The sequence below is a fragment of the Scyliorhinus canicula genome, chromosome 2 (assembly GCF_902713615.1).
Source record: "Scyliorhinus canicula chromosome 2, sScyCan1.1, whole genome shotgun sequence".
In the NCBI taxonomy this organism is placed as follows: domain Eukaryota; kingdom Metazoa; phylum Chordata; class Chondrichthyes; order Carcharhiniformes; family Scyliorhinidae; genus Scyliorhinus; species Scyliorhinus canicula.
Genome location: NC_052147.1, coordinates 281,805,318 through 281,823,406, shown reverse-complemented (window position 1 = coordinate 281,823,406; position 18,089 = coordinate 281,805,318). Strand labels below are relative to the sequence as shown.

At 50.0% G+C, this 18,089-nt stretch overlaps 1 protein-coding gene across 1 annotated transcript in view; it reads right to left on the bottom strand.

The window, feature by feature from the left end:
* Positions 1-18,089, bottom strand: part of LOC119962333 (serine/threonine kinase 11 interacting protein) — a 124,386-nt gene that overhangs the window by 48,713 nt on the left and 57,584 nt on the right. The window contains exons 18-20 of the mRNA XM_038790312.1: positions 17,727-17,740; positions 17,227-17,653; positions 16,059-16,174 (exon numbers count right to left, since the gene is read on the bottom strand). Of these exons, the coding sequence (XP_038646240.1) occupies positions 16,059-16,174; positions 17,227-17,653; positions 17,727-17,740 (557 nt within the window). The remainder of the gene's footprint in view (positions 1-16,058; positions 16,175-17,226; positions 17,654-17,726; positions 17,741-18,089) is intronic.

The window sequence follows — 18,089 nt, the reverse complement described above, 5'->3', positions numbered from 1 at the left end:
AAACCTACGCAGACACGGGGAGAACGTGCAGACTCCACACAGACAGTGGCCCAAGCCGGGAACCAAACCTGGGACCCTGGCACTGTGAAGCAACAGTGCTAACCACTGTGCTACCGTGCCTGCCCGACAGGACAGAGATGATGAACCCCCCCCCCCCCAAACAGGACAGAGATGTTGTGAACGTTTTCCTCTCAAAGGGCTGTGCGACTTTGAAGACGGTGGAGACGGGAGTCATTGGATGTTATTCAGGCGAAGGTAGAAAGATTCCTTTGCCCAAAAAGAATCTAACGTTATCGGGGGCATAACGTTATGGGGATGTGGAAATTGAAACAGGATGAAATCAGCCGTGACCTTAGTGAGCAGCAGGGCAAAGGCTTGAGGAGCCAATTGACCCGCCCCTGCTCCGAACCTGTACGTTTGTAAATTCAGCTTGAACCCATCAGCTTCAGACTTGACACGAGACAAGCAAACAGCTGAACCGTGCTGTTGCTGCGTTTAAGAAATACCAGCTGATGTGTCCCAGTTTGCGGTTTCCTTCATTCCACAACTGAACAGATTCGCCGCCCCCCCCCCCCCCCCCCCCCAAAACTCTCTCGGCCAGAGTCAAGCTTGTTTCTCTGGATGATGTTGTTACAGTTGTGACAACAGGGATTACAATGTGCCAAATGTCTGAAAGTCAAGTCGACTGCTTGGCCTTTCCGACCAACTTCCTCACTGTGAACTGCACAATGTTACTTGCATGACTGAGTAATGAGTAGAGAAGTTTGGAAGAGCAGTAAAGCTTAATGATAAAATATTGCCCCACCGCCTCCTCCACAGCGATGGGAAGGACCTTGTGCTGGGTAAGAGACGCAAGTCTCGACTTCGAGGTCAGCTTGCTCATTCAAGACCGTGTCCCTGATCCAACACATCACTTTTTTTTTTCTCTCTCTGCCTAATCTCCAATTTGGCAAAGATTTGACTGCGCAAAGCAAAGTTGCAATTGCTAATGACCAACACAGACCATTCATGTTTCAAATATTGAGTCAGAGAAGGGAATAAAAAAATAAAACCCAATATACTTTCGGGGGACATTTTGGTCTCTCCTGAATCCACACCAGGTGACAGACAGCATCACCGACCCCTGTACTCAGTACAACACATCAGGTCTTTCATTTCATGAGCTCCACGACTAGAGCATGAATTGTCACGGCTGCACGATGAAGGCATGCAGCAATCTAGTGCAGCAGATTTCAAAACTCCACAGCAATTTGAGAATTTTCATTTAGAACTGCACGCAGCACTGTAGTTATGCCCTAACCAGCATTTTCTACAGTTCCAGCATTTTCTACAGTTCCAGCATCACCTCGTTGCTCTTGTATTTTATGCCTCGGTTAATAGCCGAGTTTATTCAAATAAATTTAGAGTACCCAATTCTTCTCTTCCCCCCCCCCCCCCAATTAAGGGGCAATTTAGGGTGGCCAATCCACCTACCCTGCACATCTTTGGGTTGTGGGGCTGATGCCTCGGGTAATATTTAAAATATATATATTTTTATTCTCCTTTTTCACATTTTCTCCCAAATTTACACCCACCAACAATAAACAGCAACAAATATGTCAATCCTCATAACAATAACGATCCCATCCTCCCACCAACCCCCAAACATTAGCCCGCATGTTTACATAAGCAAATAACAAAAAGAAATCAGGGATTACCCATAGTCACCCTTAATATACACAGCCCCCCTCCCCCCAACTAATGTTCGATGTGAAAAATGAAAATCGCTTATTGTCACAAGTAGGCTTGAATGAAGTTACTGTGAAAAGCCCCTAGTCGCCACATTCCGGCGCCTGTCCGGGGAGGCTGGTACGGGATGTTATCCAGGTCTTGAAAGTGCATGATGACCATCCTTCCCCTCAGTTCAAACGTAACCTCCTCAAGAGTCAAGAATTCCAACAGGTCCCCCTCCCGCCACGCCAGGGCACAGGGTGGAGAGGCTGCTCTCCATCCCAACAGGATCGCCTTCGGGCGATCAACGAGACGAAGGCTGCGATATCTGCCTCCGCCCCCGTTTCCAACCCTGGCTGGTCCGACACCCCGAATCTGGCCTCCCGGGGGCCCGGGTCCAGTTTCACGTGCACCACCTTGGAAATTACCCTAAAAACCTCCTTCCAGTAATTTCTTTGGAGCTCACACACATCTTCCAATCCTTCAAAGAATCGGCTCACCCTCGCCCTTGTGAGGTGTGCTCTGTATACCACATTCAGCTGTATCAGCCCCAACCTCGTGCACGAGGTGGAGGCATTTACTCTCCGGAGCACCTCACACCAGACCCCCTCCTCTATAACCTCTCCCAACTCTTCCTCCCACTTTGCTTTGATCCCTTGCAGTGGTGCCTTATCCTTTTCCAACATAGTTCCGTATACCGCTTACACTGTCCCCTTGTCCAGTCCCCCTGCCGTCCGCACCTCCTCCAGCAGTGTGGAGGCCGGCTCCGCCGGGAAGCCCTGTATCTCCTTTCTGGCAAAATCTCGAACCTGCCTGTATCTAAACATTTCTCCCTGCTCCAGCCCATACTTCGCTTCCAGCTCCCTCAATCCTGCAAACCGACCCCTAAGAAACAAATCTTTTAGCGTCTTAATCCCCCTCTCCTCCCATTTCTGGAAATTTCCATCCCACCTCCCTGGCTCATATCTGTGGTTTCTCCCGAATCGGCATTTCCCTTGACCCTGCCCCCAACCCGAAGTATTGACGAAACTGCCTCCAGATTCTCAATGAAGCTATTATTACCGGACTCCCTGAGTATTTCCCCGGAGCTATCGGGAGCGGCGCTGTTGCTAGTGCTTTCAGTCCCGACCCCCTGCACAAACTCTCCTCCATTCTGACCCACCAGGAATCAACCCCTTTGACCCAGCTCCGCACCTTCTCCACATTCGCCGCCCAGTAGTAATACATCAGGTTCGGGAGACCCAAACCCCCTGCCTGCCTTCCCCTCTGTAGCAGCACCTTTCTAACTCTAGCCACCTTCCCTCCCCATGTGAACGAGATAATCCTTCCCTCAATCTCCCTGAAAAAAGCCTTTGGCAGGAAAATTGGTAGGCATTGGAAAATAAACAGAAATCGCAGCAACGCATTCATTTTAACCGCCTGTACCCAACCCGCCAGTGACAGAGGGAGACCACCCCACCTCGCCAGATCAGCTTTCACTCTCCCCACTAAACTAGTGATGTTGTACCTGCGAAGCCTTCCCCACTCCCAGGCAACCTGCACCCCCAGGTACCTACCCTACGGAATGGCAGCCCCCCCACCCCCCACCGAGACACCACAAAATACTCACTATTTTCCAGGTTCAGCTTGTACCCTGAGAACAACCCAAATACTCGCAGTAGCTCCATTATTCCTCCTATCGACCCACTCGGTTCCGACACATAACAGCAGCAAGTCGTCGGCATACAAGGACACCCTATGCACTATCCTCCCCCCCCCCCCCCCCCCCCGCACTATTCCTTTCCGTGCTTCCGAACTTCTTAATGTGATGGCCAACGGCTCAAACGAGAGTGCAAACAGCAGGGGGGACATGGGACATCCCTGCCTCGTCCCACGATGGAGAGAAAAGTATCTCGAGCTGATGTTGTTTGTGCAGACACTCGCCCTCGGCTCCTTGTATAGTAGCTTTACCCAGTTCACAAACCTTGGGCCAATCCCAAACCGCTCCAGAACTGCCATCAAGTACCCCCATTCTACCCGGTCGAACGTCTTCTCGGCGTCCAATGCCACAACCACCTCTATTTCCTTCCCTTCCGCCGGTGCCATAACGACGTGCAAAACCTTCCTAATGTTCGAAAAAAGCTGCCTCCCTCTCACAAACCCCGTCTGATCCTCACCTATCACCTTCAGCAGGCACTCCTCCAGCCTACCCGCCAGTACCTTTGCCAACACTTTTGCGTCCATATTCAGAAGTGATATGGGCCTATACGACCCACACTCCATCGGGTCCTTATCTTTTTTTAGCAACAGTGAAATTCATGCCTGCCCCAAGGTTTGTGGCAACACCCCCTTCCCTATCGCCTCTTCAAACATCCCCACCATCAGGGGTGCCAGCTTATCCTTAAATTTTTTATAATATTCTACTGGAAACCCATCCGGCCCTGCCACCTTCCCCGACTGCATCCTCCCAATCGCATCCTTTATCTCCTGCTCCACTATTGCTCCTTCTAATGTAGCCCTGTCCCCCTCCCCTAACCATAGAACTCCTCAAAAACCTTGTTAATCAGCTCCGGAGCCACCACCAACTTCCCTGCCCTACCCCTTGTCGCTGCTTCCCTCCGGAGCTGACCTGCTAACATACCTGCCTTATCTCCATGTTCATAAACTGCACCCCTTGCTCGTCTCAGTTGGCGCACCGCCTTCCTGGTAGACAGTCGGTCGAAGCTCGCCTGTAGTTCCTTCCCCTTTTCCAGCTTTGCTGGGTCCCCATCTTCTGCATAACTCCGATCTACCTCCAACATCTCGTCAATTACCCTCTGCCGCTCCTACCTCTCCTCTTTGTCTACTCTGGCCGTAAACGAAAATTACCTCACCCCTCACCACTGCCTTTAGAGCCTCCCAGACGACTGCCTTCGACACCTCACCCGTACAGCTGAAACCTACATATTCCTCAATTACCGTTTCAATTTTCTCACAGAACACTTGGTTCACCAAAAGCCCCACATCCAGTTTTCACCCCATCCTCTGCGCTACCCCCTTCTCCAGTACCATAGCCACCCAACACGGAGCATGATCTGACACTGCAATTGCCGAGTATTCCGACCCCTTAACCCCAGCCAGCAAAGCCTTCCCCACACAAAGAAGTCGATCCGCGAGTATACCTTGTGGATTGCTGAGAAAAACAAGTACTCCCATTCCCTTGGGTGCAGGAACCTCCAAGGGTCCACTCTTCCCATTTCCACCATTAGCCCAGCCAGCGCCTTCCCCCCCCCCCCCCGATGGGACCAGCGAGCGCGGCCGTGACCTGTCCAACCTTGGCTCCTGCACCAAGTTCCAATCCCCCCACAACCAGCTCGTGTGTGTCCAAGTCGGGGATGGCCCCAAACACCTTCTTCGCGAATCCCACACCGCCCCAATTGGGACCGTATACACTTAACAGCGCCACTAATCTCCCCTCCAGCGCCCCTGTCACAATCACATATCTACCCCCCCTGATCTGCCACCACCTTCTCCATCTTGAAGCATACCCTTTAGCTGACCACATCGCTACCCCTCGAGCCCTTCTATCAAATCCAGAGTGAAACACCTGACTAACCCAACCCTTTTTAAGTCTCACCTGGTCCTTCACCCTCAAGTGAGTCTCCTGCAGCATTGCCACATCGGCTTTCAGACTTTAAGATGCGCAAGCACCCTTGACCGGACCTCCTAGCCCTCTCACGTTCCACGTGATTATCCTAACTGGGGGTCTCAAGCCCCCCACCCTTCTTATCCATCATCATCATATCACCAGGCCCTGCCCCATAAGCCTGAACAGCCCCTGTCCATTATTAACATCAAACCCCTTTGTCCCCCCCCTCCCTTACATTTCCCCTTAAAAAAACATCCCCCAGCATCAACCCCTCCCCCCCCCCCCCCCCCCCCCCGCCCCCCTCACTCGCCTCGTAGGCCCATTGAAGCCTGCTATCCAGGCTCCAACGTCCGCAACCCTCCTCTCACCTCCGTTCACTAGCTGACTTTAGTTAGTTAGCACGGGTGGCTCCCCCGCCAAGATATATCGTCCCCTTCCACCCAGTCCCAGAGAAAGAAACAACAAAACCAACAATCCAACCCATACAATTCACTAACATAAGATTTAACCGTCGCAACACAGAACGCCCATCAACCCACCATTAACTTGAACTCTGTAACAATGCAAAGAGAAGTAAATTACAATACAAATCAGCAAAAAGAAAGTTGTAGCATTTATACATTTTCCAGCTGCCCAAACAGTCAACATTCTCTCTTCCAGTTCCGCTCCTCACGTCTGTCCCAAGCCTTCTGCCCTCACGAATGCCTCAGCCGCCTCCACTGTCTCAAAATAAAAGTCTTTGGCGTTATACGTTACCCTCAGCTTCGCCGGGTATACCATACCAAACCGTACCCCCTTGCACAGTGCTGCCTTCACCCGCCTGAACGCCGCTCGTCTTTTTGCAAACTCCACCGTCAAGTCCTAGGTAGATCCGAACTCCAGCACCATCCCCCAGCACCTCCCGCTTCTGCTTCGCCCAGTTTAATACCTCCTCCTTCATGCAGAACTTATGGAAGCAGATAATTACTGCTCTTGGAGGCTCACTCACTTTGGGCTTCGGCCTTAATGACAGGCGAGCTCGGTCTAGCTAATACCGGGAGGAGTGCTCCCCCTCCCCCATCAGCTCTGCCAACTTCTTAGCCAAGTATTCTGTTGGCTTTGGACACTCTGTCCCTTCGGGCAAGCCCACAATTCTCAGATTGTGCCACCTCGAGCGGTTCTCCAAGTCCACGGGCTTTGCTCGGAGTCCTCTGTTGACCTCCACCACCCTCCGCAGCTCGTCCCCCATCGAGGTGAACTGGTCGCTGTGCTGCGACACAGCCTCCTCCACTTCCTTCATCTTCTCGCCCTGCTCTCTCACCTCGGCCGATGTCTTTGCCACAGCTACCCTCACCAAGGCGATTGCCTCCTCCTCCACCAATTACTTTAATGCGACCGCCGTTTCCTTCCTCAAGGCCTCCACGTGCCTCGCGAACTGCTTTTCCAGCTCCACCGCCATCACCTCGGTCATCTTCTCCACCGTAAGTAGTGCGGTTCGGCGTCCGCCATCTTGTCAGCGCTTTTGCTCGTCCTCTCATTCAGCGCCGAACCCGCGTTTCCTCCTTTCTTCGATGCTGCTCTTCGCATCCGTTAGCGGCTTATTGTTTTTCCTTTCTTTTCTTCCCCCCTTCACCCTCCTGTCCTTCATCAATCTGATTTTTAAAAAAAACAACACAAGTTTTCTTCTTTCACACAATAAAAGGGGAAAAATGGGAGGAAAAAAACCTTCACAAAACTTCTTTAAAACTTCTTTCTCTTCTCTACATTCCCCCAGAGCTCCTCTGGGACCGGACTTCAGCCTTCTTTATTCATCCTGGGTGGGAGCCATCCAACGTGGGACACCCCACCTACATCGTGCCCTGGCCTCGGGCCTGCCGCCCCCCCCCCCGCTGCTCTGGTCCCGAAGCCGCGCTGGGCCCAGCGCCTCAGCACCCGCTGCCCGACACCCACGCGAGGTTCTTCGCCGGTCTTTAAACCGGCCCCGCTAGCTGCCCGTGACGGCCCCAACGGCCGACGGTAGTCGGGGGGGGGGGGGGGGTGATCGATGTATCGGGGAAATCCCCGAAAGCCCTGCAAATCGTAGCCACCGGCGGGAGCTCTTATTGATGCGCCCGCCCTGCTCGCACATGCCACCGGAGGTCCTTGATGCCTCGGATAATAAAGACAAGTATCACTTTTGAAGCAAAAACAGGAAGGCAGATTACTACCTGAATGGTTGTAAGTTGTGAGAGGGGAGTGTGCAGCAGGACCTGGGTGTCCTTGTGCCCCATTCGCTGAAGGTAAGCATGCAGGTGCAGCAGGCGGTAAAGAAAGCTAATGGTATGTTGGCCTTCATTGCGAGAGGTTTCGAGTATAGAAGCAGGGATGTGTTGCTGCAATTGTACAGGGCCTTGCTGAGGCCACACCTGGAGTATTGTGCGCAGTTTTGGTCTCCTTCTCTGAGGAAGGATGCTCTTGCTCTCGGAGGGAGTGCAGCGAAGGTTTACCAGACTGATTCCAGGGATGGCGGGACTGTCATATGAGGAGAGATTGACTCGGTTGGGATTGTTCTCACTGGAGTTCAGAAGGGAGGGGGCATCTCATAGAGACTTATAAAATTCTAACAGGACTAGACAGGGTAGATGCAGGGAAGATGCTACCAATGATGGGTGTGTCCAGAACCAGGGGTCACAGTCAGGGTAAACCATTTAGGAGCGAGATTTAGAAAAAAATTTTGAGTGCCCAATCCACTTTTTCCAAATTAAGGGGCAATTTAGCGTGGCCAATCCACCCACCCTGCACATCTTTGGGTTGTGGGGGCGAAACCCACGCAAACACGGGGATTAGAATATCCGGGTGGCTGGTTTTGACTGGCGCAGACGCGAAGGGCCATTTCTGTGATGTAGACCTCCATGACTCTGTGATTTAGTAAAGAAACAAAAGATGTACCTAGAGGAGGTGCGAATGGCAGAATGATGAACAGCTGCTGCCCGAAAGAGAGGCAAACAAGAGAAAGGAGAGTATTAGTGAAAGCAGAGAAGTAAATGGGAACAAGATAGGGGCAGAAATCACAGTCTGAAATTTTCAACTGAATGTGGAGTCCAGAACAAAGAACAATACAGCACAGGAACAGGCCCTTCGGCCCTCCAAGCCTGCGCCGATCACGTGTCCTATCTAGACCGCCTGTATCCTTCTATACCCCATCTGTTCATGTACCAATCCAGATAAGTCTTAATGTATCTGCCTCAACCACCTCACTTGGCAGTGCATTCCAGGCCACCACCACCCTCTGCGTAAAAAACTTCCCCCGCACTTCTCCACTGAACCTCCCCCCCCCCCCCCCCCCCCCCCCCCCCCCCCCCCACCTTGAACCTGTGCCCCCCTTGTAATTGTCATTTCCACCCTGGGAAAAAGCCTCCAGCTGTTCACCCCCATCTTTGGCCCTGATAATTTTATAAACTTCTATCAGGTCGCCCCTCAGCCTCCGTCTCTCAGGAGAACAATCGCGGTTTCTTCAATTTCTCCTCATAGCTAATACCCTCCATACCAGGCAACATCCTGGTAAATCTTTTCTGTACTCTCTCCAAAGCCTCCACGTCCTTCTGGTAGTGCGGTGACCCGAAATGGACACAGTATTCCAAATGTGGCCTAACCAACGTTCTATATAACCATAACATAATTTGCAAACTTTTATACTCGATACCCCGTCCGATGAAGGCAAGCATGCCGTATGCTTTCTTTACCATCATTTCCACCTGTGCTGCCACTTTTAAGGCTCTGTGGACCTGCACGCCCAGATCTCTGTGCATCTATGCTCCTGATGGTTATGCCATTTATTTTATAGCTCCCACCTGAATTGGATCTACCAAAATGCATCACCTCGCATTTGTCCAGGTTAAATTCCATCTGCCATTTCTCTGCCCAATTTTGCTACTTATCTGTATCCTGCTGCATTCTCTGACAATGTTACGTAGATACATAGAAGATAGGAGCAGGAGGAGGCCTTTTGGCTGTTCGAGCCTGCTCCGCCATTCATCACAATCATGGCTGATCATCCAACTCAATCCTGCTTTCTCCCCATAGCCTTTGATCCCGTTCGCCCCAAGTGCTATATTTAGCCACCTCTTGAATATATTCAATGTTTTAGCACCAACCACTTCCTGTGGCAATGAATTCCACAGGCTCACCAGTCTTTATGTGAAGAAATGTCTCCTCATCTCTGTCTGAAATGGTTTACCCTGAATCCTCAGGCTGTGACCCCTGGTTCTGGACACACCCATCATTGGTAACATCTTCCCTGCATCTACCCTGCCTAGTCCTGTTAGAATTTTATAAGTCTCTATGCGACCCCCCCTCATTCTTCTGAACTCCAGGGAACACAATCCTAACCTAGTCAATCTCCCCTCGTATAACAGTCCCGCCATCCCTGGAATCAGCCTGGTAAACCTTCGCCGCACTATCCGCAGCTCCTGCAATCTTAGTATCATCTGCAAACTTGCTAATCAGACATAGAACATAGACCAGTACAGCACAGAACAGGCCCTTCGGCCCTCGATGTTGTGCCGAGTAATGATCACCCTACTCAAACCCACGTATCCACCCTACACCCGTAACCCAACAACCCCCCCCCCTTAACCTTACTTTTTTAGGACACTACGGGCAATTTATCATGGCCAATCCATCTAACCCGCACATCTTTGGACTGTGGGAGGAAACCGGAGCACCCGGAGGAAACCCACGCAGACACGGGGAGAACGTGCAGACTCCGCACAGACAGTGACCCAGCCAGGAATCGAACCTGGGACCCTGGAGCTGTGAAGCATTTATGCTAACCACCATGCTACCGTGCTGCCCTTTTCTGACCCGCGACATTTTCTTCCAAGTCGTTTATACGTATTGCAAACAGCAGAGTCCCAGTACTGCTCCCTGCGGAACGCCACCAGGGTGCAGCGCTTCTCATCGAACGACAAGCTTCTGCCCAACAAACGCACTTTGAGCTTCACTGGGACACTGCTGGAGGCTGAAAACAGAGGGGTCAGCATTTTAGGGAGTAGGTGCAAAATTAAAATCACAAGTGCTAAAAGGTCAGGGTGATGCTCGTCGGCGGAATGGAACGCTGGCCTTTATATCAGGAGGGCGATGACACAAGAGGGTCAACATGAGCTTCCGGCTATGCAAAATCCTGGTTGGACCCCAGCTGGAGGACTTGGGAACAGTTCTGGGCAACACATCTTCGAAAGGGCAGATTGGTTGTGGAGGGAGGCCGGTGTAGATTTACCAGAACGAAACCTGGACGCCCAAGGGTTAAAATTGCGAGGAGACATCACAGCAACTTCATTGCAGTGTTAATGCAAGTTTACTTGTGACAAGATTCTTATTAACAATCTCGGCTGATATTCCCTGGAATTTAGAAGGTTCAAGATTGATCTGATCAACGGTTTCAAGATATAAAGAGGGACAGGAAGGGAGAGAGAAACTATTTCTGCCGACTGGAGGGGGCGAGATTGTAAAAATTAGAGCCAGATTTTAGCAGTGAAATCAGGGATGGCTAATCCATGTAAAAATAAACATTTGGAGCGCTCTTCCCTGATCGGAAATCGATCAATTTTTTATTTTAAAATCGGAGGGTTGCGGTGGAGGAGGGGATGGGAAGGAGAGTTAACAGCGTGAGTAACCATGTTGGCATCTGCCCAGCACTTTGAAAATTATGTAGCGCACAGGCTTCCCTCCCTGCACTGCAAGGCTGCACTGTTTGCGTGCTCCAACTTGCTGGATCACACAGGGTCCGTGGAATTTAATTCCAAGAAAAGCTCCTAACATGCATGTAATGGGGCCTTTAAAGGGACTGTTTTCAACAACACTCCCAACAGTTCAAGCCCCTTCCCAGCCCCAAATATGTTTTCTTGTAATCACAGAGGGAAGGCAGCATGCAAGTCATATTGCCAGCGTTTTAAAGCACAGAAAGAGGCCCATCGGCCCATCGTGTCTGCGCCAGCCATCAAGCCCCTATCTATTCCAATCCCATTTTCCAGCACTTGGTCCGTAGCCTTGTAATAATAATAATCTTTACTGTCACAAGTAGGCTTACATTAACACTGCAATGACGTTGCTGTGAAAAGCCCCGAGTCGCCACATTCTGGTGTCTGTTCGGGTACACAGAGGGAGAATTCAGAATGTCCAATTCACCCATCAGCACGTCTTTCGGGACTTGTGGGAGGAAACCCACGCAGAGACGGGGAGAACGTGCAGACTCCGCACAGACAGTGACCCAATCCGGGAATCGAACCTGGGACCCTGTGCAGCAACAGTGCTAACCACTGTGCTAGCATATGATATTGCGTTTCAAGTGTTCATCAAAATGCTACATCATGCACACCGAGTCTCTTAGGTGCAGTGAGCCACTGGCTAAATGATCCAGTGTTGAGTTACATTAACAGACACACGGCATCTTATTGACCCATGAGTGGTAGAGAATGTGTGGGAGGCCCACCACACTCACTGGTCTCTTGAAAACTACAACCTGCATTTATATAGCACCTTTAAACTGGTAAAAATATTCAAAGCACTGCACGGGAGTTATGCCAAATCAAATCTGAGATCAAGCCACAAGGAGATATTGTGGACAAATGACCAAAGGATTGGCCAAAGGGGAAGGTTTTAAAGGAGGCGAGAGACGCTGAGAGGTTTCGGGAGGGAATGCCAAAATGATGGACCCAGGTGGCTGAAGAAAGCCTCTTTTGGCAGAGCAAGGGAAATGCAGAATGTACAAGAAGCCAGAATAAGAGGACCGCACGTATCTCGGAGGGTCATGGGGCTGGAGGTTACAGAGGGTGGGGTAGAGGCCATGGAGGGATTTTCACACAAGAATGAGAATTTTAAACCATAGAATTTACAGTGCAGAAAGCAGCCATTCGGCCCATCGAGTCTGCACCGACCCTTGGAAAGAGCACTCCACTTAAGCCCACACCTCCACCCTATTCCCACAACCCAGCAATCCCACCCAACCCTTTTGGACACCAAGGGGCAATTTAACCTTGGCCAATCCACCTAACCTGCACATCTTTGGACCGTGGGAGGAAACTGGAGCACCCGGAGGAAACCCCACGGAGACATAGAACATAGAAAAATACAGCACAGAACAGGCCCTTCGGTCCACGATGTTGTGCCGAACTTTTGTCCTTGATTAAGAACAAATTAATCTACACCCCTTCATTCTACCGTAATCCATGTACCTATCCAATAGCCGCTTGAAGGTCCCTAATGTTTCCGACTTAACTACTTTCACAGGCAGTGCTTTCCATGCCCCCACTACTCTCTGGGTAAAGAATCTACCTCTGACATCCCCTCTATATCTTCCACCATTCACCTTAAATTTATGTCCCCTTGTAATGGTTTGTTCCACCCGGGGAAAAAGTCTCTGACTCTACGCTATCTATTCCCCTGATCATCTTATAAACCTCTATCAAGTCGCCCCTCATCCTTCTCCGTTCTAATGAGAAAAGGCCTAGCACCCTCAACCTTTCCTCGTATGACCTACTCTCCATTCCAGGCAACATCCTGGTAAATCATTGCACCTTTTCCAAAGCTCCCACATCCTTCCTAAAACGAGGCGACCAGAACTGCACACAGTACTCCAAATGTGGCCTTACCAAGGTTTTGTACAGCTGCATCATCACCTCACGGCTCTTAAATTTAATCCCTCTGATAATGAATGCTAGTGCACCATAGGCCGAACACAGCTCTATCCACTTGAGTGGCAACTTTCAAAGATCTATGAACACAGACCCCAAGATCTCTCTGCTCCTCCACATTGCCAAGAACCTTATCGTTAACACTGTATTCCGCATTCATATTTGTCCTTCTAAAATGGACAACTTCATACTTTTCAGGGTTAAACTCCATCTGCCACTTCTCAGCCCAGCTCTGCATCCTATCTATGTCTCTTTGAAGCCGACAACAGCCCTCCTCACTATCCACAACTCCACCAATCTTCGTATCACCTGCAAATTTACTGACCCACCCTTCAACTCCCCCATCCAAGTCATTAATGAAAATCACAAACAGCAGAGGACCCAGAACTGATCCCTGCGGTACGTCACTGGTAACTGGGCTCCAGGCTGAATATTTGCCATCCACCACCACTCTCTGTCTTCTATCGGTTAGCCAGTTTCGTTATCCAACTGGCCAAATTTCCCACTATCCCATGCCTCCTCACTTTCTGCGTAAGCCTACCATGGGGAACCTTATCAAATGCCTTACTAAAATCCATGTACACCACATCCACTGCTTTACCTTCATCCACGTGCTTGGTCACCTCCTCAAAGAATTCAATAAGACTTGTGAAGCAAGACCTACCCCTCACAAATCCGTGCTGACTATCCCTAATCAAGCAGTGCCTTTCCAGATGCTCAGAAATCCTATCCCTCCGTACCCTTTCCATTACTTTGCCTACCACTGAAGTAAGACTAACTGGCCTGTAATTCCCAGGGTTATCCCTATTCCCTTTTTTGAACAGGGGCACGACATTCGCCACTCTCCAATCCTCTGGTACCACCCCTGTTGACAGTGAGGATGAAAAGATCATTGCCAATGGCTCTGCAATTTCATCTCTTGCTTCCCATAGAATCCTTGGATAGATCCCATCAGGCCCGGGGGACTTATCTATCCTCATGTTTTTCAAAATGCCCAACACATCTTCCTTCCTAACAAGTATCTCCTCGAGCTTACCAGTCTGTTTCACACTGTCCTCTCCAACAATATGGCCCCTCTCATTCATAAGTACTGAAGAAAAGTACTCGTTCAAGACCTCTCCTATCTCTTCAGACTCAATATACAATCTCCCGCTACTGTCCTTGATCGGACCCACCCTCGCTCTAGTCATTTTCATATTTATCACATATGTGTAAAAGGCCTTGGGGTTTTCCTTGATTCTACCCGCCAAAGATTTTTCATGCCCTCGCTTAGCTCTCCTAATCCCTTTCTTCAGTTCCTCCTGGCTATCTTGTATCCCTCCAGTGCCCTGTCTGAACCTTGTTTCTTCAGCCTTACATAAGTATCCTTCTTCCTCTTAACAAGACATTCAACCTCTCTTGTCAATCATGGTTCCCTCACTCGACCATCTCTTCCCTGCCTGACAGGGACATACATATCAAGGACACGTAGTATCTGTTCCTTGAACAAGTTCCACATTTCAATTATGTCCTTCCCTGACAGCCTATGTTCCCAACTTATGCACTTCAGTTCTTGTCTGACAGCATTGTATTTACCCTTCCCCCAATTGTAAACCTTGCCCTGTTGCACACACGTATCACTCTCCATTACTAAAGTGAAAGTCACAGAATTGTGGTCACTATCTCCAAAATGCTCCCCCACTAACAAATCTATCACCTGCCCTGGTTCATTACGAAGTACCAAATCCAATATGGCCTCCCCTCTGGTCGGACAATCTACATACTGTGTTAGAAAAGCTTCCTGGACACACTGCACAAACACCACCCCATCCAAACTATTTGATCTAAAGAGTTTCCACTCAATATTTGGGAAGTTGAAGTCACCCATGACTACCACCCTGTGACTTCTGCACCTTTCCAAAATCTGTTTCCCAATCTGTTCCTCCACATCTCTGCTGCTATTGGGGGTGCCTATAGAAAACTCCCAACAAGGCGACTGCTCCTTTCCTATTTCTGACTTCAACCCATACTACCTCAGTAGGCAGATCCTCCTCGAACTGCCTTTCTGCAGCTGTTATACTATCTCTAATTAACAATGCAACCTGCCCACCTATTTTACCACCCTCCCTAATTTTATTGAAACATCAATTTTTTTTTAGTTTTAAATTTAGCGTATCCAATTATTTTTTTCCAATTAAGGGGCAATTCAGCGTGGCCAATCCACCTACGCTGCACATCTTTGGGTTGTGGGGGGTGAAACCCACGCAGACACAGGGAGAATGTACATGGGACTGGTTTAGCACAGGGCTAAATTGCTAGCTTTGAAAGCAGACCAAGGCAGGCCAGCAGCATGGTTCAATTCCCGTACCAGCCTCCCCAAACAGGCGCCGGAATGTGGCGACTAGGGGCTTTTCACAGTAACTTCATTTGAAGCCTACTTGTGACAATAAGCAATTTTCATTTTCAGTGTTTAAACTCCACGCGGATAGTGACCCAGAGCCGGGTTCGAACCTGGGACCTCGGCGCCTTGAGGCAGCAGTGCTAACTAGTGCGCCACCTGGATATCAGAAGACTCGGGGGCAATTCCTTGGAAGTTTGCCCACAAGCTATTTTGGGGAACAGATAGGGTAAATCAAGAGAAATTATTTTCGCCGGTTGCAGAATCTCGGACTAGGGGGCAGGTTCGAAACGTTAGAGCCAGACCTTTCAGGAGGGGAACGGGGAAACATTTACACACACAATGGTACAACTTTGGAACTCTTTCACAATGTCAAATGCCAGTCCAATTGTCAAGTATAAATCTGAGATTAATAGATTATCCAACGGTATTGAGGGTCCGAAGCAACAGTGGGTACTTGGATACAAAAGCAGATTACTACGGATGCTGGAATCCGAAACAAAACGGAAAATACTGGACAATCTCAGCCGGTCTGACAGCATCTGTGGAGACAAAAGGGAGCCCATGCTTCGAGTCTGGATGACTCTTTGTCAAAGTTAGGTCACAGATCAGCCCTGGTTGCACTGAATGAGCTCGAGGGGCTGAATGGCTAGTTTCACGTCCCCCGTCTCCCCCCATTGCAACATTCCACGGTGTAAAGTTCCTACCCCCTCACCTTGACGAAGCACTGATACTCTTCCTTATCTTCACTGAAAACCTCAACATCGAGGAACAGCTTCAGCCGGTGGTCAATGGTCTGAAAATCCTCAACAGACAGATTGAACTCGGCTCCTGGAGAAGAGAAAGAAGCAACGTCAATCGCTAAACTGGCAGTGACAGCAGGGTAAACATAAATAATCGAGCAAATGAGATTGCGAAGTGAAGGGGTGAGATTGATGTTGACTGTGTCTGCACTCAGGTCAAAGATTCCAGTAACAGAAAAGACAGGAACAACTTTAATTTTTTTATAAATTTAGAGTAACCAGTTCTTCCCCCCCTCCCCCCCCCAATTAACGAGCAATTTAGTGTGGTCAATTCACCTGCTTTTTGGGTTGTGGGGGTGAGACCCACAGGGGAGACACGGGATAATGCGAAAACTCCACACGGACAGTGACCCGGGGCCGGGATCGAACCCGGGTCCTCGGAGCTGTGAGGCAGCAGTGCTAACCCACTGCACCGCCTTAAAATGGCCTCTTTCTGTGCTGTAAACTGCACTGCTGCCTCATGGCGCCGAGGACCCGGGTTCAATCGCGGCTCTGGATCACTGTCCGTGTGGAGTTTGCACATTCTCCCTGTAGCTGCGTGGGTCTCACCCCCACAACTCAAACAGATGTGCAGGGTAGGTGGATTGGCTAAATTGCCCCTTAATTGGAAAAAATTAATTGGGTACTCTAAATTTATTATTTTTTAAAAATCAAACTTTAAAAAAAACTTGCATGATTCAGCAGCTTCAATTTGGTTAATTCTTTGATGGGATGGGGGGGTCGCTAGCAAGACCAGCATTTACTGCGCATCCCTAGTTGCCCTTGAAGTGAGTGTCAGTGGGGGGCAATTCAGAGTCAACCACATTGCCTGGAGTCACATGTAGGCCAGACCGGGTAAGGATGGCAGATTTCCTTCCCGAAAGGGACATTAGTGAACCAGATGGGTTTATGACAACAATCGATGATAGTATTGTGGTCACCATCACCGAGGGTATTTGTATAATCCAAATTCATTAACTGAATTGAAATTCCACCAGCTGTCGCGGTGGGATTTGAACCACATGAAAGAATTTTGAAGAAGCTCGGCGGGTTGCCCTTGCAGAGGAGCCAGCATGGTCATGATGGGCCGAATATCCTCACCTTTACTGGGTGTGGAGGGATCGTCACCACAATCCGAGGGCAGCGAGCCAGCTGTCAAGGTCGATCCCACCGGAGTGCCGTAACGGTAACTCCAGGTTAGGCTGCCGGTGTGGGAGCTGCCGTTTCCCCTCTGGTTGACGTTGCTGCCGTACAAGCCGGGACTGGAGGTGGTCCTGGGGACCCTGGACAGGCGGTGCTCCAGTGCCCCCCGTGAGGGGTCCACGTCCCCCGACGAGCTGTCGGACATCCGGCTGCCGTCCCTCACGCTGCTGCCACTGCAGCTCTGGTCGCACTCGAAGTAGAAACTGGCGTTCTTGCCGGCGGCGAAGGAGTAGTTCTCTGGGTCCAAGCTCAATCCACCGGAGGCACCATCGCCCGATGCTCCAGGCCCGGCGTCCAAACTCACTCTGCTCAGGGAATCAATACTCTACGGAACAGAAACAAGAACAATGGTACATCACAGAGCATTGACAGGACAGAAACAGGCCATTCAGCCCAACGTCTTCATGCCAGTCTTTGTTTGACCATAAGACATAGGAGCAGAATTAGGCCACTCGGCCCATCGAGTCTGCTCCGCCATTCAATCATGGCTGATATTTCTCATCCCCATTCTCCTGCCTTCTCCCCATAACCCCTAATCCCCTTATCAATCAAGAACCTATCTATCGCTGTCTTAAAGACACTCAGTGATTTGGCCTCCACAGCCCTCTGCGGCAGAGTTCCACAGATTCACCACCCTCTGGCTGAAGAAATTCCTCCTCATCTCTGTTTTAAAGGATCGTCCCTTTAGTCTGAGATTGTGCCCTCTGGTTCTAGTTTTTCCTACAAGTGGAAACACCCCCTCCACATCCACTCTATCCAGG